Consider the following 26,310-nt stretch of genomic DNA (forward strand, 5'->3'; position numbering starts at 1 on the left):
CCATGAATCACTAATTAGGAAAATGACTTAAAACCAGATCTTGTTTTTTTTTTTAATTTTATTTAATCTGTTTTTCACACTCCAGATTTTATCCTGCTCCCATCCACATCCCATACCTCCTTCCCACCCGCCCCCTGTCTCCATAAGGATGTCCCCACCCTACCAAACCTCCCCACTCCCTGGGGCATCCAGTCTTTTGAGGGTTCATCTTCTCTGGCTGAACCCAAACCCAGCAGCCCTCTGCTGTATATGTGTTGGGGGCCTCAAATGGCTTCCTCCTTTCAAATGACTCCAGCTTGTGTCAAGTTGGCACAAAACTAGCCAACATCCCCACGTACAGTTCTGCCAGATCTGAGATTGTACCATTGTTCCAGCTGTGCAAGTATGATCTACCTACAATGGATTCGTATTTCGACCTTGTACTTTGGCAAGCATTCCCCCAGAACCTGAGCATTCCAGATATTCTTGCATAGGGCTTTTATCTTTTTAGAACCCTATACATTTATTTAAAAAATCCCTCTGGACATAATTACCCAAGTGTTCTCTATGAATACAGAAACTCTCATTATAACTCCGCCTTTCTCTCTGAGCCTTCACCCAAACCATTTTTATACTAGAAGCTCTGTTAATACCTATACTGGCCCAAGCCAAAGTAGATTCCACAACTTTAGGTATATACAATACCAGCTCCCTACCTCTTATATACCAATTTCTGCCTTAGCTCAGGCTGCTCTAAGAAATTATCATAGACTGGCTGACCTTAAAAGAAAAATGTAAAAATATATAAGAATAAAATTAACCAAAGGGATAAAAGTTCTCTACAATGAATATGTTACTGCACTGAAAAAATAAACCTAATCCTAAGCAGATTTAATATTATAAAATGACCCAGTTAACAAAAGTGACCTAAAGATTTAACAGTATCCCTATCAATGTCCTATGATATTCTTCACAGAACTAGAAAAAATTCTAACTTCCTACAGAAGGAGTTGGAGTATTGTGCTATGTGATTTCAGTAAGTGTGTTTAGATTTTGGTCCCCCGCTGATGGCACTGTTTGGAAAAGATTTGAACAATTAGATAAAGCCTTGATGGAGGCCATACTTTGACTTTTTATAGCCTGATGCTACTTCTTGTTCTCTCTTTATATCCCCATCTGCAGATGAAATGTGATCAGTCTGCTTCCTGACTCCCAGGCAAGCCCCATGCTTCACTGCCAAAATGAGCCCTCTCTCCTCTGGAACAGTCAGCCAAAGTAAACCCCCTTTCTTTAAGCATCTTTGTCAAAGCATTTTATCACAGCAACAGAGAATTTCTAATACACATTCTTTCTGATTCATTAAAGTTTCAATGTCAGTAGATTTCTAAACAAAAATTTCAAAGCTTATAATTCACAAATTTCTACCTAAAGATTCTGATATTTTAATGTGCAACTAGAATAAAGAATGTCTTTCTGGGAGGATAATTTTTAAACTACATAATTCTTTCAGAAAATGCAAAACTAATAAATCAAAAGTTTTTGTCTTTACATGAACAGCTTAATATCACTGTGACATCATCACTGTGACAATATAAAATACAGCAGTAATTTTGCAGTATGTCAGCAGTATCTTTAATGTAACACGAGAGAGTATATATCTATATAATTATATGAAACTTGAGATTTTAAAGAGAGTCATTTTATTGAAGATTATGGTGACAAGGATAATGAAGTAGACAAACACAGATTCTTGGACATGAGAATATTTACAGACTTACTCATAACAAGGGGGAAAATACTTGTTATCTAACAAGGCAGTATTTTAAAAAGTAGAAGTCCCTAATGAAATACATGAAATAAGCTTTCTCCTCTAGAAAGCTTATAATTTTTTTCAGTATATAATAACTAATAAGTATTGTTTTTCCCAGTTGTATCTCAGTCCCTGGAACCTGAGTTCTCAAGAGAGAGAATACTGATCCCTTAGACCCCAACTGTAAACCTCTGATGGAAAATAACAAAGTAGAGAGATGTTGGTGGGTAATTACCAGGTTCCAAAAGTAAATTGTGAAGTAACTTCAGTGTAACTAAAACACAACACATGACTTTGTAAGATCAGTTGTGTATCACTGTAGTGTTTGTGGGTAATAGGGAACAGCCAGAGACCAAGTTTCAGAGCATTTCACCGAAGACCAGAAATAACTCCTCTAACTCTGGTGATACAACAGAAATGGAAGAAATAGGATAAGCTGAGATTGCATGGGAAAACGTGAATGAATGGACATAGATGAAGGAAACAAGAAGTTCTCCACGCCTTACTGTATGTGCTACAATGACTAATATTTTATTTATTACTTTGTTTCTCTTACAATTTCAGGACTTCAGCTGAACTAAGATAAATTTTATTTTATTTTACTATTTTTCAATTTATTTTTACTTTCATGTATGTATCCAATGAAATAGGATCATATCCACCCCATTTTTTTCCTTCCAACTCCTCCTAGAGCTCCCTCAACACATCCTGCTCTATTACTGTAGTTGTTGATGTTGTTGTTGCTGTTGTTGTTGATGTTGTTGTTGTATAATCTAACGGCTTCTATTTTATTATTTTCTGGCACATTCTGTTTTTTCTTTTACTAAAAAAAATGCTTCTCACATACTATATACTGATTATGATTTCCTCTCCCTCTATTTCTCACAATTTCTTCCCACTTCTCTTCCTATCCAGACCCATCCCGTTTTCTTCTCCCATTAGAAAGCAAATGGGCTTCTTAAGGGACAAAACTATAATATAAGATAAAACAGAAACTAACACATAGGATTAGACAATACAAACAAACAGAAGGAAAAAAGACTGAGAAAATGACTCTTTATATATTTTAATCATTTCATACAATTACACCAGCTCTCTTTTCTTTGCTCCTTCCTAACTCTTCCATATATTGCCCACCCCCTTTCTCCTTCAAATCTGTGATGTCTTCTTTCATTAATTGTTGTTACATAAAGACATTCATAAATATATTACTAAATAGGTAAATAAAACTCTGTCTGTCTGTGTAATGTTATTTGTATATATATGTTTTTAGAATTGACTATTTATTATTATCAGGTAACCTATTGGTGTTGTATTCCTGGGGAAGACAATTTCTCCCCATCTCAGAATTCCTTAGTTGCCTCTTGTTCTTCTATAGGATTGAGGTCTTGTGAACTTTTTCACATCCATTTTAGCATGTCTAGTGATGATGGCAACTAATATTTAACTGCCTTTTCAGTATTAGTCTCCTGCTGGAAAGTTCACATAAATGAAGTCATTATCAGTAATTCTATCAGAACTTCAGTTCACAAAGACTCTGATCTATTGTAGCTCCCTCAAACAAGTGCTTTTGTTCACTGGATGGAAAGATCCCAAAGATGCTTGTATTTATATATTTTATCATAGATTTGCCGTAGAAGGCAACTTTGGCAGCTCATTAGCCATTAGTTTTCAATACATATAGAGTGGGATCATTTCTCACATCATCATAGTTCACCACACTGTGCTAATTCTCACAATGTTGAAAAGAGACAGGACAACGCATAATGAGAGCAGGCTTAGTTCACTATATTTCCATCACCAAAGTATATTCTTACCTAAAACTGGTCATGTCATGTTTGGAACACAACACATCACTGATACCTGAGTCAAGGAGTCCAATACTAAGATCTTCAGGATGTGGTTTATCATTCTCAAACAAATTTCTGTTGTTGTATGTATTTAAGATGTACAAAGATGTATTTAAATTAATGTGAGATAGGTGTGTGACTCAGATGATAGAGTATTTGTCTAGCATTCACAGAGCCCTGGGTTCAATCCCCACAACCACATGAATCAGACAGCATATTGCATACCTATAATTCCAACATTTAAGAGGCAGAAGCAGGGTGATCAGAAGCTCAAGATCATTCTCAGCTACAGAAATAGCTATATGAGAGCCTGTTATACTTACATACTTACATACATACATACATACATATATACATGTATACATACATTCACACATACATACTTACATACAGACATATACATTCCCATAATTATGATATAATTTGACAACTCACTTCTTTTATTATTCACTTTTAAACTTGGGAGATGTATCTGTGTAGATGTAGTAGCAGCAGCTTCGTATTTAATTCAAATGATTGCATTGACTAACAATTGTTTTGTGTGGTTCTTCTGATGTGAAACTTTGTATACATAAGTGTATATGTGTATGAACATGTGTACATGCATGTATATTCATAGTTACATATTTGTCAGCATCTTAGCATGTGCAGTAATCAATTTGTATGGATATGTACCTGTACCGAATATTCCAAATCACAGGAAAGGAGGGCTTTAGTTTTACTAAATTTCTAAATTTGTCTCCAGATGAGATAATTCACCTCTCTAGCAGAAATACGTGAGATCATGAAGTTATATATTTTCAACTAACTGCACATTTTAAATTGACAAACATAAAATTATATTTTAATGAATTATTTGCACACAAGTATCTTTTATTGTTTCTATTGATCATTTAGGATTTCTTTATAGTAACTATCTGCTTTATGTCCTTTGTGAATTTTTCCTTGAGATTCACTTTCAGAAATAATTTCTATAGTGTGGCTACTAATCCTTTTGACATTTAAATACGTCACAAACAAATTTCCAGTTAGTATCCTGTCCTTTGGTAATGTTTACAATGTTTTTTGCTTGTGTTTTTGTGTCTCCTTTAATTTTTTTGTATATATAAAACATATTTGTTCTGTTATATTTTATTGTCAAAGCTTTAAAATCCAAATATTTCATTTCTAGCTGCTTTTATAAAATCCAAAGCAGGAATCCAATATTATTTTTGTGTACATATAGACATTCACAGTGCCACATATATTGGACCATTTTTCATGGACCTAAGTGCTCTGCTTTTATATGTCAGCTTTCTGTAGACTAATGGGTCTAGTTAGCATTTCATTTTCCAAGTTCTACAGATATAATAGTTTCCCCTGTCACTTGTTCCAGACTGTCTTTATTATAACTGCTTTATGAGAATTCCTAAAGTCTGGTAGAACAAGTTCCCACAGTTTAATGTTTCCATTTAAAAGTTTAATAAGTTTAAATGTTTCCATTTAAAATTATCTTAGATATCCTCGTCTCTTTTCTCTCCCATATAAAATTTAGAATAGGTTTGTTGAAGTATACTTTAAATTCTATCTAGTGTTTGATAGGAATTATGTTGAATTAGTAAGTTGATGCGAGTTATAATGTTTACAGTGTGATGTTCTTAACCACAACCAAGTTCTGAATTCTGTTCTTCGTTATTCTCCTAAAAATTTGAATTTTTTTTCTCAATGAGTATTATAAACATTCTTTGCTAGATTGGTACTTATACGATTTGTATTTGTGGTTATTGTAGAGTTTTGGTTTTGTGTTTCATTTTTGGTTTTGTTTTGTTTTTATTTTCACTTCAGAGGTAAGGATCAAGCCAAAGGCTTCAAGGATATTAGGTAAGTGTTCAACTACTAATCCATGATCTCACTTCTAAACAAACATTCTAAATAAAAACAATATGTCTTGATTTAGGGAAAGGGCAAGTTATTTTCTCCACTTGTATATCCACAAGTGAGCCACCAGGGTCCATTGTAGGGTTCCAAACCCATGATCACACATATGGCCCTGACTAAGCTCAGTGAGACACAGAACAAAAAGACATGAAAGTAAAAAGGGCACTTGTAGGAAGGACCTGAGGGAGGAGTGATGGGATGGGAGGGAGATGAAAGAAGGTGGAGAGTGAAAACAATCAGAATCCATTAGATGCATTATAAAATCATGTAAATGCAGTTAGCAAAATCATTGTCTGTTGTCAATACAAATGGAATTTGCCTTTGTATGTTAGACTTATGTCTAATGGTGTCACAAACCACACTAGGAATCTATACATTAATTCTGAGATGCTCCGTGAAGACAAATACATCATTAAAAATAGTAACAGCTGTGGGTCTCTCCATATGCTTAACATTCCATTTGTTTCCCTTGTGTGCTCTTTTGCCCTGGCTAAGACTTAAGGTGAATGTTGAATAGATCCAGGGATGAAAGGTGTTATCAGCATATTCCTTCAGTTATAAGGACTACATTTCATAACTTGCAAATAATGTTTAGCATACCAATATGGTAGAAAACACTACACCAAGTTAACTTAAATCCCCCCTCTGTTTCCATTTTTCTAGTAGTCTATCATGAAGGTTTACTGAATTTCACCAAGTAATTTTAATTTTTGTTTTGTGATGAGAAGATCAAATCCTTTTAATATATTAGTATGGAAGTTATTGTGCATTCTATGCACTCATTCCCAGGAAAATGGAATGAGATGTTTTACTAGGGAATCTGAAAACAGCCCAGCTTGCTCTACTTTACCCAAAGCTGCCTGGGAGCTCCAGTTTTACTGAAGCTCCGAGTCACTGAACCCCAGAAGTGCTGTCCTGCAATTGCAAAAGACATTACTACCCACTGCTGACAAGAATAGATGCAAGCCCGTCTGCTTTCTGTGTTTGTTGTCAACTAACTTGCCTAATAAGTTTAAAGGTTTTTTTCCAGGTATCTAAAGATTATATTACATTATACTCTCCCTTAAATGTGGTTTATTTCTTTCTCTGGTTAAAAAAAATATTGAAAAACAAGGAAAAAATCTGTTTTCTGATGCATCCTCTGTTTCCTTCTAAACATTGTTTTATACATACCTATATTTGTGAGTAATTGTGTACTTTAAAAATATTTGCATCTATACTATATCAATCAATTGCTATCCAATTTTCTTACATTGATATCAGAGTTAAATTAACCTCATGAAATGAGTTGGAGAAGATTTTCTTTTAAGATTTTTAAGGATATGTATGTATGTATGTATGTATGTATGTATGTATGTGTATTACCAAAGAATTGGATACTAAGTGTAAATTTGTTTGTGACATACATAAATGTCAAAGGATTAGTATCTAAAATATAGAAATTATTTCTGAAAATGAATCTCGAGAAGCAATTTACAAATGGCATAAACCAGAAAATTATCCAAAAAACCTAAGTTATCAATAGAAATGCAAAAGATACTTATATGCAAATTATGTATATCTGTATACATAAAAACATTAATATTAGTTCTTCCATATCTTTACTGAAACAAGTAATGCTGTTTTGTTAGTATATTTTTAAATATGATGTCAAATCTTTTAGTATCTTGAGCATATTCAAGTGATGATAGGAAGATGACTCAATTAAAAAGAAAACAATTAATACTCTTACAAATGACCCAGGTTTGATTGCCATCACCCAGATCGTGGCTCACAACTGTCTATCACTCTAGTTTCAGGTGATCCAACACCTCTGTGGACACCACATGTGCTTGCAATGCATTTACATACATGTAGGCATTTACATACATGTATACATTTATTTATACACATAAAAATCATTTTAAAATATTTAACTATTTGAAAACAATCACACATACCAACCACTATCAATCCCTCTGTTCAATATTCATTTTCTTTAGAATAACAAATAAATACTGAGGCTGGCAAAATCTACTACAGTAAGTAAAGTGCTTAGCATGTGAGCATGAAAATGTGAGTTGAATCCTCAGGGGAAAAAAAAAAAAACATAGGTAGGTATAGTGGTACAAACCTGTAATTCCAGTGCAAGAGAAGTAAACAGGTAGATCCATAAGCTTTCTGTTCAGCTGACTTAGACTACTCAGAGAGCTTCAGGCCAATGAGAGAACCTGTCTCCAAAAACGGTAAAGGGCAACTGAGAAACAACTCTTAAAATTTGCCTCCAGCTTCTATATGTGTGCACAGACATGCAATCATGTATACAAATGTAGATACTAAAAAAATAAGGAAACAAAAAAATCACATTAAACAAAAGATATGAAAGATATAATCTCTGAAAATCTTTAACCTATGGGGGACTCAAATCTCAGAAAAAAATATGGTTTGTGATTGGCTCTCCATCCCTAGGAAAGCATATAGGTAATTGTGAAAGAGAGATACCATTGGGCAGAGCTCCTTAAAGATTGGTCCATGAATCAGCATCAGACCTGGAACTTTGTATTTCTAAAGCATGATGGATGAATAAGGAATTGGAATGGATCATTTAAACCTATGTATACTTCTGACAACACTGAAATCTTTTTAATACTCTTAAAATATTGGATACAGCAAATTGAGAGAGAATATGAACATATGACATGTATAAATGCTTCCATAGAGAACGTGACATGCCACGAGTCATGACTGCTAGAACACAATAATATAAGGAAAGAGGAGAATGAGCGAATATAGAGAAACAAGACCACATAGAACCCTACGAAGTCAAAGTTTTTGGATCTAAAGTTAAGATATAAGTAAATTAGAGTGTTTACATTAAAAGATAAAGAACAAAAGAGAAAATGTAGTTCAATAAACGCATATTTTAGGGCTGGAAATGTGACTGTGTGCTTAAGAATTCCAGCACCAACATGAAAACCAGGCACAGTGATGCACACCTGTAACCTAGTATGAACTAAAGTGGAGACAAGAAGATCTCAGGGGATACCTAGCTAGCCAATCTAGCCAAACTAACAAGTTTTATATACAGTGAGATACCCTGAGTCAAAAGATACACTGAATAGCAAGCAATACAGGAAAACACCTGATACTGACCTCTGACTTCTACATCCACACAAAGAAGCTTGCACATGTGGATACACACACACACACACACACACACACACACACACACACACACACACAATTTAAACTGTTTTTAATAGAAAAAATTTAAGCCAAGAATAACAACATTCATCTATAATCCTAACACTAGGAAGGAGAGTTAGGCTCGTCCTAGCAGCTTATTGTTACTCCCAGTCTATGTAAACTGACAAGCTCTAAGTTCATTAAGAAACTGGCACAAATAATAGGGTGGATAGCAGTGGAAGAAGACACTAGATGTCAACATTTGGCCCCCACACATGTCCACAAAAGTGAAAACACATGCACACGAACCACATTTACAACTTACTCTCTATTAGATAAATAACTAAATAAGCTATTCTTTCTATCTCTGTTTGTTGGTGTATTTATGGCATGCTTGTTTTCTCCTGAGGTCAGAGATACTGCTAGATGACTATTCTTCAAATTCTACGTGGAACTGCATAAGCTGGCATGCCATGTATTAGTCAGTTTGTTTTGTTTTGCTTTGTTGTTTGATCTCATGGCCCCAGTTGGTCCTGAATCCTCCTACTTCTACATCCCTAGTTCTGGGATTACAGATGTGAGCCATTGTACCTGGCTCCTCATATTATCCTTTTAACCCAACATGAGTTGTATCACAGGAAGTTTTCTTATTCCTATTTTAAAACTAAGCATTGTAGAATATGTTCAGGGATAATGTCCTCAGCCTTCTCTACTCTTCTTTCTTTGCAACTCTTCAGGTGATTTTTTTTAACTAACCATGGAACAAAGTAATGGCACCAAAGTGACTGAATTTATTCTTCTGGGATTTGCTGGGCAGCACAAATCTTGGCACATTCTGTTCATAATATTTCTAGTGATCTATGTTGTCACACTCATGGGTAACATTGGAATGATTCTGCTCATCAAAATTGATTCTTCCCTCCACACTCCCATGTACTTTTTCCTACAACATCTAGCCTTGGTTGATCTCTGTTATACCTCAGCTATTACTCCCAAGATGCTAAAAAACTTCACAGAGACAAAAGCATCCATCTCCTTCATAGGATGTACGTTACAGCTACTAGCCTACGGTACTTTCGCCACCATTGACTGCTTCATCTTAGCTGCTATGGCTGTGGACCGCTATGTGGCCATCTGTAACCCATTGCGCTATCCCATAGTCATGTCCCAGAGGCTGTGCATTCTGCTTCTGGTTGGTTCATATACCATGGGCTTTCTAAATGCTTCTGTAAACACAAGCTTTACATTCTCACTGAACTTCTGCAGATCCAATGCCATTAATCACTTTTTCTGTGATGAACCTCCCATTCTTGCCCTATCTTGCTCCAGTATTGACTTTAATATCATGCTACTGACAGTCTTTGTGGGGTTCAACCTGATGAGCACTGTGTTGGTTGTCATCTTTTCCTACATATATATCTTGGCTGCCATCCTAAGGATGGCTTCTGCTGCAGGAAGGAAAAAGGCCTTCTCTACATGTGCCTCCCACTTGACTACAGTCACCATTTTCTATGGGACTCTTTCTTACATGTATCTACACCCCCATACCAATGAATCTCAAGAACAAGAAAAAGCAGCTTCTGTATTTTATGGCATAATTATTCCCATGTTGAACCCCTTGATCTATAGTCTGAGAAACCAAGATGTAATAGCAGCCTTCAAAAAGACAGGGAAGAAATGCTTATAATTTGAACATCTATTTATAACTCAACAAAGTTTATCAAGCAAGCTATTTCTCAGTGTCAGATATCATGGCACATGTTGAGTGGCACATGGCTTACATACATTATTTCATTGTATCAATTTATTTAACAGGTATAGAAAAACAACTCAAATAATTATATAAAGTAATGTACATTCATGCCCTCTTGAGGGGGGGGATGTGTTTAGTGTTGCTTTTGTGCTTCTTGAAAAGATTTATTTATTTTTAACTGTAGGTATGTATGCCACAAGTACGCTGATGCCAAAAGATTCTGGGGAAAAGCATCAGATCCTCTGGAGCTGAACTTAAAGGAATGTGAGCCACCCAATGTAGGTGCTGGGAAACTGAACCTGAGTCCTCTGCAAATACATGCTTAACTGCTAAGCTATCTCTTCAACCCCACTTTTGTTCATTTTAATGAGTTTTCTTTTTCTAAACAACTTCCATCAAACAATAAAATTAAAGAAAATCTATTAGAAGTGCTTAATCAAAGCCAAAAGTATTCTACATGTTCAATGCGATCCCCATCAAAATCCAAAATCAATTCTTCATAGAGATAGAAAGAGTAATTTGCAAATTCATTTGGAATAACAAAGATACCAAACTATTTTCTTTTCCACTCTTCGTAATAGTGGCAAGCTGTTGAGCCCCCAGCCCCCAAATATTTTCTTTATTGCTCTCCATCTAACTGCAGTTTTTGTTTGAAAATACAGTCACTTCATCGTTGAATATTCTGGCCTTAGTTAAAAACTCAATTTGTCCTTTTTTTTGATATATATTCTTGCTATTTTTCCATCAATAAGTATGCCTGTCCTGTTTTATTGAGAGGTAATTTTATTTATTACTGCAATGTTATTAGTTAGCATTAAAGTCATGGATTACTGTTCCTTCAATATTAGTCCTTTTTGGAGAATGATTTGGCCTCAAGAAATAAATGGATCAGGAATGTTATTTTATTAACATATGTTAACATCCTGTTTTTAAATTAAATTCACAGGTAAATGGATGGATCTAGGGAAAAAAAACTATCCTCAGTGAGGTAACAAAGACCAAAAAAGATAAATATTCATATATTCTCTTACACTTAAATGTTAAGCTTTTAAGCCTTCAATAGGCATGCTACTATTAGTTAATCACAGAAGTTAGGAATAGAGTAAAGAATGAAGTAGGAGATAAGGATCTCTCAGGGAAGTGAAAATAGAACATATAGTTAGAGAGATACAGGAGAGAGTAGAAGGGGAAGATTAAATGAGAAGAGAGAAAGATGAGTAGAAGGGTGGTAATTCAAGGATGGACAGATAAGTCAAAGGGACACTTGAGCAGTCTTTTTTATTGGTTGTTGTATTTTTTTTTACATTTCAAATGTTATCCCCCTTCCCAGTTTCCCCTCCACAAACTCCTTGTCATATCATCCTTCCCCCTGCTTCTCTGAGGGTGCTCCTCCACCCACCCACCTACCCCTGCCTCACTGCCCTAGCATTTCCTTACACTGGGACATTGAGCTTCCACAGGACCAAGAGCCTCCCCTCCCATTGATGCCAGATAAGGCTATCCTCTGCTACATGTGCAGCTGGAGCCATGGGTTTCTCCATGTGTACTCTTTCTTTAGTGGTTTAGTCTTTGGGATCTCAGGGGTGGGGGGCTGTCTGCTTGTTGATTTTGTTGTTCTTCCTATGGGGTTGCAAACCCCTTCAGCTCCTTCAGTCCTTCCCCTAACTCCTCCATTGAGGTCCCCATGCTCAATCTGATGGCTGGCTGCAAACATCCACATCTATAATGGACTCAGACTCTGGCAGAGAACTTCATATTTGAGGGATCTTACAGAAACCTACTACAATAGAAGCTTTTTAAAACATATACATACGTGAAAGATACCTAAATAAAGTCACCAAATAATGGGGAAGAGAAAGCCCCAACTAGACATCTCTTGCCAAATGAATCCTTAATGCCAGGAACGGGTTACATCTACTTGAGTGGTCAGCCAAAAGTGCCTGTGGAAATCCCCAAACAAACCAAAGCTACTGGTTTTCTCCAAAAGCTGATGGTAAGGCCCTATTGCTGAAGACAACGTTTAACATATCTCATTAAACATGGAAAGGTGAGCTGGAGCCTGATTACAGCCTTCATCCTTACTGACTACTGTGCATTGTTCTGGAAGGTATTCTGCGTACTACTACATAAGAAAGTTAAAAATCAACCCAGCTACAAACCACTCAATCTACAATGATGACCTACCTTCATACCACAGTGATACAATAATGGCACAAATATTGTGGGAAAAACCAACTGCTCTCTGATTGCAGCTTAGGCCACTTCATGAGATAGAATCTATGCCTGGCACTGCTAGTGTGGCCAAGAACCTAAGACTAGACCTGAGAACATGAGGTAAAACCAAATACTATTGTTCTATTAAACAAAGCAGCAAAATTATTCCTAATGACATTAGGCTGCCACCATAGATCAGTCTCTCACTCAGCCATCATGAGAGAAGCATCCTCTTACAATACATGGGAAGTAATACAGAGACCCATGGCTGAACAATTGTAAAAACATACTTTGGAACATTCAGTCCTAAGTGGAATTTCTTCATCAAATTCCTCCCCTAAGGGCTCAAGGATCTTTGTTGAAGAAGAAAGAGAAAGATTGTAAGAGTCAATGGGGATGAAAAACACCAAAAAACAAGGTAGACACAACTACACTGACATACATTTGAACTCACAGAGACTGTGGTATTATGAACAGGACCTGCACAGGTCTAATCAGACATGATCAATACACTGAAGTAGGAAATAAACATGATCTACCATCCCCAACCAAAAAGTTACCTCCAATTAACAGTTGTTAAAAGAGGAAAAAAAAATAGTTTCTTTAAGGGAGCCTTACGGGGTATATAAACCACACGTAAGGGCAGGCCCCAAGCCCAGAAGTAGATAACCAACACAAAATGAACTCAGAGGTATTTTGGGAGATGTTTTTGGTTTCATATTGCATTGCTTGGACACTTTTCACTGTAGGTTTAGCTTTTTCAAAACTTACTTTAAGCAGGGTTCTTAAATGCTTCAACTTTCCTTCTAGCCCACTGAGCAGAGGTAGCAGAAGAAGATGGTTAATAGGACAAGGAGGATGGAGACCTGTTTAGAAGTACATCTTTGGAAATATTTCAATCTTCGTTGTCAGGATATCAGCAGTCCAGGGGCCCATATCCTCTCAGAGAAGTGGTGGAGGGGTTACAGGGGATGGACTTGTGAAGGAGGGAACCAGATGGGGGCAGCAACTGGGATGTAAAATGAATAAATAAATAGAAAAATAAATGGAAAATAATGGAAAAAAGAAAAAGGGAAGAAAATGAATATGTTGTATCAAAGAGCCTTATTTTCAATCTTGAAAAATATTGCACATCTGCTAAACATCTACACTTTTTCTTGAAACTATACATTTTATCAGATGTTTTCTTTCTTTTTTTATTAGATATTTTATTTACACTTCAGATGCCATCCCCTTTCCCCATTCCCCCTCTTAGAAAACTCCTATCCCATGCCCCCTTTTCCTTTTTGCACATATACATTTTTTAAAAAATGTTAATCATAGGCTTTATAAGTTTGGTATTGCTCAATCAGAGGTGTAACCCACTACCCAACCTAGATATATCAACTATCTTTGACTGGTGGAGATACATGAACATCTGCCTCCCTACCTCCCCCCTCTTTCTCTCTTTCATCAGCTAGCTTCTCCTCTCCTTCTTCTCCTCCTCTACTTACTCCTTCTCTTCCTCTCAGTACTCCTCCCACCTTAGCTCCTCCTACACATCACCCTTCCTGTTAAAATGAAACTTTTCTCTCAAAATACAATTAGAGCATAATTATTCCAATTTGTACCTGTGAGGTACAAGATAGTCCTCATACCCAGTTCATCATTTTGTTGACTAACCAGAACCTCTGTCGTCTCTCCTAGTCTCTGTAGTTTCTCCTAGTTCAGAACACTTAGTTCTGAACCTGGCTTTTTCCTTGGCTTTAGGATGAATGTCAGCTGACGACCATCCACTCAAATCTTTTCTCTCAAGGTAAATAGCCAGGATTGGCTATCAGGCTATAAGTTTTCAACCCTATCAGAAATCCAGCATGACTGAGTTAACTATAATTGTGGGACGCACAAAGCATAGCTTCTAAAACTTAGCCAATTTATAGAGACCTCTGAACACCTGGACACTCCCTCTACTACAAAATGTTGGAGCATCTGTTCTTCAGCCTTCTGGCCCAGGATCATCTGACAGACCTTAGTGCTGCAGAATTATTAAGGGCTGATTACTCTGTCTAGGCAGATATAATCAGTCGACCATTCTGTGAGTGTGTCCTTTTCTGGACAGTAATTTGTCTGTAGAAGGAAAGAGGCACTTCTTGTCTAGTGGCTGTCTCACCACAACTGGAGTAACTCCAAAGATGCTCAATTTCTTCTTAGAATTCAATATATGAAGCTGTCAGGAGCAGATAGGTCTCTAATTCAAATGAACATTAATACAGAAATGTTTGTCACGTCTATTCTGTGGATTTCTTATGTTTTGAAAACCAACTGTCCATGTAAGGTAATCTGGACTGTTGTCTGTTAACTCCACTCAGCTATTTCTAAATAAAACATAGAAAACACCCTAACAATAAACTCCAACCCATGAATTTGCTGTAGTCCCTTAACTCACAGGCTGACCATCTCAAATCAGTTAAAAAAAGTTAAAGAAGGACTGGGTCTAAGCCTTGTATTTCTAAGTGTGTTATACTGGTACAATGCCTATGAGGGTAACAATGTTCATCTCTTATATCAATAAGAAGCTCATACTAATGAAAACCTTAAAATTTGTAATCAAAGTAAATTGGTGCCGTTTAAGAATTTATATCTTCATCTTGATACTAACTATACAGATTTCTGCTAATAGTTTATGGCTATGCAATAAACCCTAGCTAATCCTCTCTATTCCGACAAAACCACTACTTTTCCCTAGAAAGACAGCCCAACATTTACCACCTTAGTCCTCAAGCCCAGGGAATAGGGGCGCTGACTCTTCATTAACTTCTTCAAGCTGATTATGGGCGTTAAGATATTAGAAGAGGAGTAGGGGGAAGGGCAAATTGATAAGCCTCTGATGCTGTGTCTTCACTGCATCCAGATGGAATTCCCGGACCTCAGAGGTTTGAGCAGGTCTGCCCAGCTTGCTTGTTGAGTGGATACACCAAGGCTGCTCATTCTGCAATATACAATTCTCAAAACAAATTTTATTATCAAGATAGTTTTTTTTTAAAGAGGGCTGACATTTTATTAAGGATGGTGGTTCTAACTGCTTTTCTTTTTTCCCCCCTCTTTTATTGAATATTATATTTACATTTCAAATTTTATCCCCTTACCGCATTCCCCCTACCTCCCAGGAAACCCTTATCCCAGCCCCCCTCCTCCTGCTTCTATGAGGGTGTTTACCCACCTAACCCCCAATCCCCCTCCCCACCCTCAGATTGCCCCCCCTCACTCAGTGCTCAGCCTTCAAGGTACCATTGACCTCATCTCCCACCTATGACCAACAAGGCCATCCTCCCCTACATGTACAGCTGGAGTCATGTGGCTCTCCATATGTGCTCCTAGGCTGGTGGATTAGACCCTGGGGAGCTCTGGCTGGTCGGTATTGTTGCTCTCCTCATGGGGCCACCAACCCTTTAGGCTCCTTCAGTTTACTCTCTAACTTCTCCATTGGGAACCTTTGATCAAATTAATGGTTAGCTGTGAGTATCTGCCTCTGGGTATGTCAGACTCTGGGGGACCTCTAAGGAGACAGCCTTATCAGGCTGCTGTCAGCTTTCCCTTCCTGACATCCATATCATCATCTATCTTTGGTGACTGCATATGGAATGAATACCCAGGTGGAATGGTCTCCATATAAACTCTCCTTCAGATTATGTCCCACATTTTGTCTCCATATTTGCTCCCTTGAGTATTTAGTTACTCCTTCTAAGAAAGACCTAGGCATCCTCACTTGTTCTTTCTTCTTCATGAGCTTCATGTCATCTGGTAGTTGAATCTTTGTTGTTTCAAACTTTTGGGCTAATCTCCACTTATCAGTGAGTAAATACCATGTGTGTTCTTTTGTGATTGGGTTACCTCACTCAGGATGATATTTTCTAGTTCCATCCATTTACCTAAGAATTTCTGGAATTCATTATTTTTAACAGCTTCGTAATATTCCATTGTGTAAATGTACCACATATTTTTGTATCCATTCCTCTGTTGAAGGGCATCTAGGTTCTCTCCAGCTTCTGACTATTATACACAAGGCTGCTATGAACATAGTGGAGCATATGTCTTTGTTATATGTTGGGGCATTTTCTGGGTATATGCCCAGGAGTGGTATAGCTGGGTCCTCAGGTAGTGCTATGTCCAATTTTCTGAGGAACCGCCAGACTGACTTCCAGAGTGGTTGTACCAGTTTGCAACCCCACCAACAATGAAGGAGTGTTCCTCTTTCTTCACATCCTCACCAGCATCTAGTATCACCTGAATTTTTGATCTTAGCTATTCTGACTGGTGTCAGGTGGTATCTCAGTGTTGTTTTGATTTGCATTTCCCTGATGACTAAGGATGTTGAACATTTCTTAAGGTGCTTCTCGGCCATTTGTGTTTCCTCAGTAGAGAATTCTTTGTTTAGCTCTGTACCCCATTTTTAATGGGGTTATTTTGTTGTTTGGCGTCTAATTTCTTGAGTTCTTTGTATATATTCGATATTAGCCCTCTATCGGATGTAGGATTGGTAATGATCTTTTCCCAATCTATTGGTTGTCATTTTGTCTTGTTGACAGTGTCCTTTGCCTTACAGAAGCTTTGCAATTTGATGAGGTCCCATTTGTCTATTCTTGAACTTAGAGCATAAGCCATTGGTGTTCTGTTCAGGAACTAGGTATTCGAGGGTCTTCCCCAACTTCTCTTCTATTAGTTTCAGTGTATCTGTCTTTATGTGAAGGTCCTTTATCTACTTGGAGTTGAGCTTTGTACCAGGGGATAAGAATGGATTGATTTTCATCCTTCTACATGTTGACCTCCAGTTGAGCCAGCACCACTTGTTGAAAATGCTGTCCTTTCTCCACTGGATGGGTTTAGCTCCCTTGTCAAAGATCAAGTGATCATAGGTGTGCAGGTTCATTTCTGGGTCTTTAATTCTATTCCATTGATCTTCCTGTCTGTCTCTGTACCAATACCATGCAGTTTTTATCACTACTGCTCTGTAGTATAGTTTGAGGTCAGGGATGGTGATTTCCCCAGAAGTTCTTTTATTGTTGAGAATAGTTCTCGATATCCTAGGTTTTTTGTTATTCCAAATGAATTTGTAAATTGCTCTTTCTATATCTATGAAAAATTGATTTGGAATTTTGATGGGTATTGCATTGAATCTGTAGATTGCTTTTGGCAGGATGGCCATTTTTACTTAGTTAATCCTGCCAATCGAGGAGCATGGGAGATCTTTCCATCTTCTGAGATCTTCTTCGATTTCTTTCTTCAGATACTTGAAGTTCTTGTCATATAGATCTTTCACTTTCTTGGTTATATTCACTCCAAGATATTTTATTTTATTTGTGGCTACTGTGAAGGGTGTCATTTCCCTACTTTCTTTCTCAGCCTGTTTATCCTTTGAATAGAGGAAGGCTACTGATTTGTTTGAGTTGATTTTATATCCAGCCACATTGCTAAAGTTGTTTATCAGGTTTAGGAGTTCTCTGGTGGAAGTTTAAGGGTCACTTAAGTATACTATCATATCATCTGCAAATAGTGAAATTTTGACTTCTTCCTTTCCTATCTGTATCCCTTTGACTTTCTTTTGTTGTCTAATTGCTCTAGCTAGGACTTCCAGTACTATATTGAATACGTAAAGTGAGAGTGGGCAGCCTTGTCTAGTCCCTGATCTTAGTGGGATTGCTTCAAGTTTCTCTCCATTTAGCTTGATGTTGGCTACTGGCTTGCTGTATATTGCTTTTACTATGTTTAGGTATGGGCCTTGAATTCCTAATCTTTCCAAGACTTTTAACATGAAAGGATGTTGAATCTTCTCAAATGCTTTCTCAGCATCTAGTGAGATGACCATGTGTTTTTTTTTCTTTGAGTTTATTTATGTAGTGGATTACATTGATGGATTTCCTAATATTGAACCATCCCTGCATTCCTGGGATAAAGCCTACTTGATCTTGATGGATAATTGTTTTGATGTGTTGTTGGATTCAGTTTGTGAGAATTTTATTGAGTATTTTTGCATCAATATTCATAAGAGAGATTGGTCTGTAGTTCTCTTTCTTTGTTGGGTCTTTCTGTGGTTTAGGTATGAGTGTAATGGTAGCTTCATAGAATGAATTAGGTAGTGTTCCTTCTGTTTTTATTCGATGGAATAGCTCAAAGAGTATTGGTATTAAGTCTTCCTTGAGGGTCTGAAAGAATTCTGGGCTGAAACCATCTGGCCCTGGACATTTTTTAGTGGGAAAATTTTTAATGACTGTTTCTATTTCTTTAGGAGTTATGTGACTGTTTAGATGGTTTATCTGCTCCTCCTTTAACTTTGGTACCTGGTATCTATCTAGAAAATTTTCCATTTCATCCAGATTTTCCAATTTTGTTGAGTATAGGCCTTTGTAGTAGGATCTGATGATTTTTTTAATTTCCTCTGTTTCTGTTGTTATGTCTCCCTTTTCAGTCCTGATTTTATTAATTTGAATACTGTCTCTGTGACCTTTGGTTAGTCTGGCTAAGGGTTTGTCTATCTTGTTGATTTTCTCAAAGAACCAGCTCCTGGTTTTGTTGATATTTTGTATAGTTCTTTTTGTTTCAGCTTGGTTGATTTCAGCCCTTAGTTTGATTATTTCGTGCTGTCTACTCCTCTTGGGTATACTAGCTTCTTTTTGTTCTAATGCTTTTAGGTTTGCTGTCAAGTTGTTAATGTATGCTCTTTCCAATTTCTTTTTGTAAGCACTTAGAGCTATAATTTTTCCTCTTAGTACTGCTTTCAGTGAGTCCCACAAGTTTTGATATGATGTGTCCTCATTTTCATTTAAATCTAAAAAGTCTTTAACTTCTTTCTTTATTTCTTCCTTGACCAAGTTATCATTGAGTAGAGCATTGTTCGGTTTCCAAGTGTATGTGGGCTTTCTGTTGTTTTTGTCCATGTCAAAGATGAGTCTTAGTCCATGGTGGTCTGATAAGGTACTAGGGATTATTTCAATCTTTTTGTATCTGTTGAGGCCTGTTTTGTGACCAATTATATGGTCTATTTTGGAGAAGGTACCATGAGGTGCTGAGAAGAAGGTATATTCTTTTGTCTTAGGATGAAATGTTCTATAGATGTCAGTTAAGTCCAATTGGTTCATAACTTCTGTTAGTTTCATTGTGTCTCGATTTAGTTTCTGTTTCCATGATCTGTCCATAGCTGAGAGTGGGGAGTTGAAATCTCCCACTATTATTGTGTAGGGTGCAATGTATGCTTTAAGCTTTAGTAAAGTTTTTTTTATATATGTTGGTACCCTTGCATTTGGGGCATAGATGTTCAGAATTGCGAGTTCCTCTTGGTACATTTTTCCTTTGATGAATATGAAGTGTCCTTCTTTATCTTTTTTGATTACTTCTGGTTGAAAAGTGATTTTATTTGATATTAGAATTGCTACTCCAGCTTGTTTCTTGGGACCATTTTCTTGGAAGATTGTTTTCCAACCTTTCACTCTGAGGTAGTGTCTGTCTTTTTCACAAAGGTGTGTTTCCTGAATGCAGCAAAATGTTGGGTCCTGCTTATGTATCCAGTCTGATAGTCTATGTCTTTTTATTGGAGAATTGAGTCCATTGATATTAAGAGATATTAAGGAGAAATGAATGTTGTTTCCTGTTATTTTTGTTATTGGCAGTGGAGATATGTTTGTGTAGCTACCTTCTTTTATGGTTTTTGAAAGATTACTTTCTTGCTTTTTCTAGGTTGTAGTTTCCCTCCTTGTGATGGAGTTTTCCACCAATTATCCTTTGAAGTGCTGGGTTTGTGTTGAGATACTGTGTAAATTTGGATTTGTCATGGAATATTTTGGTTTCTCCATCAATAATGATTGAGAGATTTGCTGGGTATAGTAGTCTGGGCTGGCATTTGTGTTCTCTTAGGGTCTGTATGATGTTGGTCCAGGATCTTCTGGCTTTTATGGTCTCTGGTGAGAAGTCTGGTGTAATTTTTATAGGTCTGCCTTTATATGTTACTTTGCCTTTTTCCCTTACTGCTTTTAGTATTTTTTCTTTGTTGTGTACACTTGATGTTTTGACTATTATGTGGCGGGAAGTATTTCTTTTCTGGTCTAAACTATTTGGAGTTCTGTAGGCTTCTTGTATATTTATGGACATCTCTTTCTTTAGGTTAGGGAAGTTTTCCTCTATAATTTTGTTGAGGATATTTACTGGTCCCTTAAGTTGGGAGTCTTTCCCCTCATTTATACCTATTATCCTTAGGTTTGGCCTTCTCATTGTGTCTTGGATTTCTTGTATATTTTGGGCTAGTAGCTTTTTGTATTTTGCATTTTCTTTGACAGTTGTGTCAATGTTTTCCATAGTATCTTCTGCACATGAGATTCTCTCTTCCATCTCTTGTATTCTGTTGGTGATACTTGTGTCTATGACTCCTGATCATTTTTTTAGGTTTTCTATCTCCAGGGTAGTCTCCCTTTGTGATTTCTTTATTGTTTCTACTTCCATTTTTAGATCCTGCATGGTTTTGTTTAATTCCTTTTCCTGTTTGGTTGCATTTTCTTGCAATTCCTTAAGGGATTTTTGTGTTTCCTCTTTAAGGGTTTCTATCTGTCTACCATTGTTCTCCTTAAGTTCTTTGAGAGTGTTATTTATGTCTTTCTTAAAGTCCTCTATCATTGTCATGAGAAGTGATTTTAATTCTGATTCCTGCTTTTCTGGTGTGAATGGGTGTTCAGGGCTTGCTATGATGGGGTAACTGGGTTCTGATGATGTCATGTAACTTTGGTTTCTGTTGCTTTCGTTCCTGCGCTTGCCTTTTGACATCTGGTTAACTCTAGTGCTGCCTGTACTTGCTGTCTCTGACTAAAGCCTGCCTTTCCAGTTATCTCGATTGTGTCTGATCTCCTAGGGGTCCAGATATCTCTGTGATCTTTTCCAGCTGTACTGATTACAGTGGTACCTCTAGGATGCCTCAGGATTTGGTGCCTCCGAGGTAGCAGTCCAGCTAGGTGTCTGCTGTTCTGGGTGCAGTGTCTCCTCTAGGATATCTCAGGATATGTTGTCTGACGCTCTGAGTTCAGTTGTTCCTCTGTGGCCCTGGGTTGAGTGGACCTTCCAGTATGTCTCAGGTGGAATCCGGGGTCCACACAACAGCAGACTTGGCAGAGGTCTGGTCCAGGCCTCAGATCCGGGAGAGGGGTAGAAAGGGAATGCTACTGTGCAGGGAGGGGGATATCTGCTGGAATCTGAGTGCTCACAGCACCTAGTTATGGGCTTAGGGCAGTATATGGGTCTTCTTACCTAATGCTGGTGGTGGGATCCGTGGAGCCTCCAGAATGTCTCCAGCAGAATCCGGGGTCCACACAACAGCAGACTCGGGAGAGGTCTGGTCCAGGCCTCAGATCCGGGAGAGGGGAGTAAGTGTATCAGCTGTTTTCATGACATAAACATTGTATGTAGTATTATAAGTAATCTAGAGATTAATTAGAATATATAAATGATAGGTTATAGGCAAACACTTCATTTCACTTAAAAATTGTAAGAATCTATAGCTATTCCAGCATAATTCCTTACTATAATTTAAATCTTATTTTTATATTTAAATTATAGTAAGTAATATAGTAAGTGCCCACAGATAAGTGTATTTACCTCTCTCATAAATGAAGCTTTTCTTTTTTTAAAAAAAGACTTATTTATTTTATCTATATGAGTATATTGTAGCTATCTTCAGACACACCAGAAGAGGGCATCTGATCCCATTACAGATGGTTGTGAGCCACCATGTAGTTGCTGGGATTTAACTCAGGACCTCTGGGAGAGCAGTCAGTTCTCTTAACCTCTGAGCCATCTCTCCAGCCCAAATGAAACTTTTTTTTTAACAGCCATTGGAGATCATAAAAAACCAAAACAAAACATAATTGTACACAATGCAGAGATCAACCCATCATAAAGAGCCCAGCCCTGAAAGATATATTTATATCACATATCCTGCATCTATTGTTCAAGGAACAATACAGAAGCAGGAAGAATGTAAGAGCCAGAACACCAGAAAGTCTGCTGTAAAACAATCTCTCTTAGAAATGGCTGTAGAAACAAGATCAGGACAATAGCAATATCAATAAACATGCTAACATAGAAAGAGAAATTTCTATGAGATCGCAACCTTAGAAAAAGAACTATAGGCATCCAATGACTTCTGGGAAAAGGAAATTAGCCTTCCACTTATATAAGCACCCTTATTGATTATGCAATACAGAGCAATGAACCTTAAAACCATATGTCTTAGTTAGGGTTATATTGCTGTAAAGAGACACCAAGACCAAGGCAACTCTTATAAGGGGCAACATTTAATTGGGGTGGCCTACAGGCTCAGAGGTTCAGCCCATTATCATTATATTAGGAAGCATGGCAGTGTCCAGGCAGACATAGTACTGAAGAAAGAATGAGAGTTCTGGCATCTTGATCAGAAGGGAGCCAGGAGAAGACTGACTCTTTTGTACTTGGAGGAGCTTCAAAGCCTATCCCCACAGTGACACACTTCCTCCAACAAAGCCATACCTACTCCAACAAAACCACACCTCCTAATAGTGCCAAGGATATTCAAACTACCACCGTATACACACAAATAACAAAAATAAACCCAGAAGGTTCTATTTTTATATATTTATACATACATACATTAACACACACATGCATATATATACAGATGCACATATCCATGTAACAAATATAATTTTTAAAAGAAGCCATCAACTTGAGAAGGGGTGTGGGAGTGCTTTGAGGGAGGGTAACTGAGAGAAGCTAGAGAGAGAAAAGGGGGAAGTAATTTAATTATGTTTCAACTAAAATCATTGTTTAAAATAAAATCAAAATAATTTTTAAAAGAACATGGGCATTCATGAATTTTAAGTACAAACGATCCTAGAAACAATCTTTAATGAATGTGTAAAGATACTTTTTAAAAAAAAGAATTCTATTTAAAGAACATTTTACTTAGTAAATGGAATACAGTATTTGTGTATAAATAATATTCTACTTAGTCATAAACACAAATGCCTGGGTGACTTACAGTAGAATATATAGTGTGGGGCCTGTTGTAATTATTATGGATTATTAAAGCATCTTTGCTTCTTTTAAAAGTATCTGATGACTAAGGCTAGCTATTTTACACTATCTTTCCCATCCTTAAAATCAGATGTTAATGTTGGTATTTAAGTTTGGTGTGAGTCAACATTCTTCTATGCCTAAAGAACATGCCCTATAAACACTTTTTGGAGTCTTAGCTCTATAAATGTAACTTCGTGCCAGATATAACCATCATCTCAGAGGCGTACTGCTTTCTAGTTCTTTCTGAACACTGGCTGGCTGGTTCAGCCCAGCTGTTCTGGCTCAAACTCTTCTCCATGTTGACTAATTTAGTCAAGCTTCTCCCAGTTTCTCACTGAATTGCTCTGCCTGGCCTCAAACTACCTGGAAATTTGTTCTACTTTTCTGTTTCTCTAGCTTCACCTGACTCTGCTGCTCTGCACTGAACTGCATGAACTCATCAATGAACTCAGCTCTACTGCACTGACTCCCAACTCACTGACTCAACTCAACTGACTGAACAGAACTGACTAACTCTCCCTGCATTGTGCTTAAACAGTTTTCTTTCTGTTTCTGTTCTCCTGAGACTTAGGCATATCCTATCTCTGACTCATTCTGTCAGATATTTCACTGATTTGTCATGTTGTACGCCATTCAATTAGACACCACTTTCAAACATAGCTTCTTCCTTCCACAAACTAACCTTACTTTTAATATTTGGGATTAAAAGTATGTATTAAGGGCATGTCTGTATTCTATCCAGATCATACTGTATTTCAGGCTTTGTCTGCATTTCAGCCAGATCATACAGACATAGGAGGTTTTTGGCTGTGATTCCTTGCCAGAATGGCCATATTGCTTGATTAAAATTCTTTTATACAGCTCATTTATCCAAAGCATAAAAGTAAATTCTAGATGTGTAACTCCAGATCCCAGATCAACCAGCTATTTCTACCCATCACCCATCTCCAGCCATGCTACTCTTTGAGGGATAACACCTATGGCCTGAGGGAAAGCAAAATGTTATTTAGTGGTTAGTAATAATTAGTTTTATTGGGGGCATATAAAGTGCTATTAACACAATGGCTTAAACATCATAAATATGTTGTTTCACAGTTACCAAAGACATACACAGAAATCTGAAACCAAGGTGTTGGTTAGATTAGTTCTTTCTGAGAGCCTCTGAGGATCTGCCTCAGACTTCTCTCCCTGGTTTACAGATGATTGCTTTCATATTCTAATCTTTTTTATTACATACATAGTTACTTCCAATTTTCCTTTTTTATAAGGACATCAGTTTTATTGTATTAGGGCATATCCTAATAACATCAATCAGTTACATTCTGAGATACTGGGGGTTGAAGGTTAAGTTTTTAGAACTGGAATTTTGGTGATAACAAAACTCAACTCACTACAAATCTTGTAAATGGTTCCTCTAAGCACATGCAGCTTCAGGTAGCCATGAATGATCCAAAACAAAATTATAGTCACCATTTCCCATAATCTAATACAATTGCCATGCTTGCATTGCCATATACCTGTTCTCATACTGGCAATACTAAATACAATTATACGGCTTTCAGAAGTCCATGGTGTTTGGAGAGATATGTGGTGGCATAGGCACAAAAGAAGACTGAGGGAATGGGATACGATATGAATGGGACTTGATCAAAGTATATGATATATTCCTGTATGAAACCCAATATTTTTTAATCATGAGAATTTTTTGTAAGTTGATTGTGTGGTTTTTCAGGCTTGAAATCTATAGATGGCAATGTCATGTCACAGCATCACAAGGCCAGACAAAGCTAAACCCAGTCACTCAGTCCAATGGTTGGCTGATAGCATCCTCCTCTGTATTTGTCGGGCTCTGGCAGAGCCTTCCAGGAGACAGCTATATCAGGCTCCTGTCAGCATGCACTTCTTGGCATCCACAATAGTGTCTAGATTTGGTGACTGTATATGGAATGGATCCCCAGGTGGGGCAGTTTTTGGATGGCCTTCCTTAAGTCTCTGCTCTATACTTTGTCTCCATATTTGCTTCCATGAGTATTTTGTTCTTCTTTGTAAGAAGGACTGAAGCACTCACACTTTGGTCTTCCTTCTTCTTGAGCTTCATGTCGTCTGAGAGTTGTAGCTTGGATATTGTGAGCACTTGGGCTAATATCCACTGAATCAGTGAATGCATACCATGTGTGTTCTTTTGTGATTTGGTTACCTCACTCAGGATGATATTTTCTAGTTCCATCCATTTGCCTAAGGATTTCATGAATTCATTGTTTTTAATAGCTGAGTAATACTCCATTACGTAAATGTACCACATTTTGTGTATCCATTCCTCTGATAAGGGACATCTGGGTTCTTTCCAGCTTCTGATTATTATATATAAGACTGCTATGAACATAGTGGAGTATGTGTCCTTGTTATATGTTGGAGCATCTTTCTATATGCCCAGGAGTGGTATAGCTCAGTCCTCAGGTAATACTATGTCCAATTTTCTGAGGAACCACCATACTGATTTTCAGAGTGGTTGTACCAACTTGCGATGCCACCAACAATGAAAGAGTGTTCTTCTT

General features: G+C 37.2%; 1 protein-coding gene across 2 annotated transcripts; it reads left to right on the forward strand.

Moving 5' to 3' along the window:
• The first annotated feature begins 2,048 nt into the window (after positions 1-2,048).
• Positions 2,049-10,913, forward strand: LOC117704391 (olfactory receptor 5AK3-like). Of its 2 annotated transcripts, XM_076928244.1 has the most exons (3): positions 2,049-2,296; positions 5,464-5,499; positions 9,459-10,913. In XM_076928244.1, exon 3 carries the CDS (start codon positions 9,479-9,481, stop codon positions 10,406-10,408), a length of 930 nt encoding a protein of 309 aa, XP_076784359.1. In that variant the 5' UTR covers positions 2,049-2,296; positions 5,464-5,499; positions 9,459-9,478; the 3' UTR covers positions 10,409-10,913. The 2 variants fall into 2 exon arrangements, with proteins under 2 accessions (XP_076784359.1, XP_034352403.1); XM_034496512.2 differs by lacking the exon at positions 5,464-5,499.
• Positions 10,914-26,310: the final 15,397 nt, after the last annotated feature.

The sequence above is a fragment of the Arvicanthis niloticus genome, chromosome 2 (genome assembly GCF_011762505.2).
Source record: "Arvicanthis niloticus isolate mArvNil1 chromosome 2, mArvNil1.pat.X, whole genome shotgun sequence".
NCBI classification, from domain to species: Eukaryota; Metazoa; Chordata; class Mammalia; order Rodentia; family Muridae; genus Arvicanthis; species Arvicanthis niloticus.

Bases quoted from the DNA above. Each gene is read 5' to 3' on its own strand.
- LOC117704391 (XM_076928244.1), top strand. From the start codon at position 9,479: ATGGAACAAAGTAATGGCACCAAAGTGACTGAATTTATTCTTCTGGGA.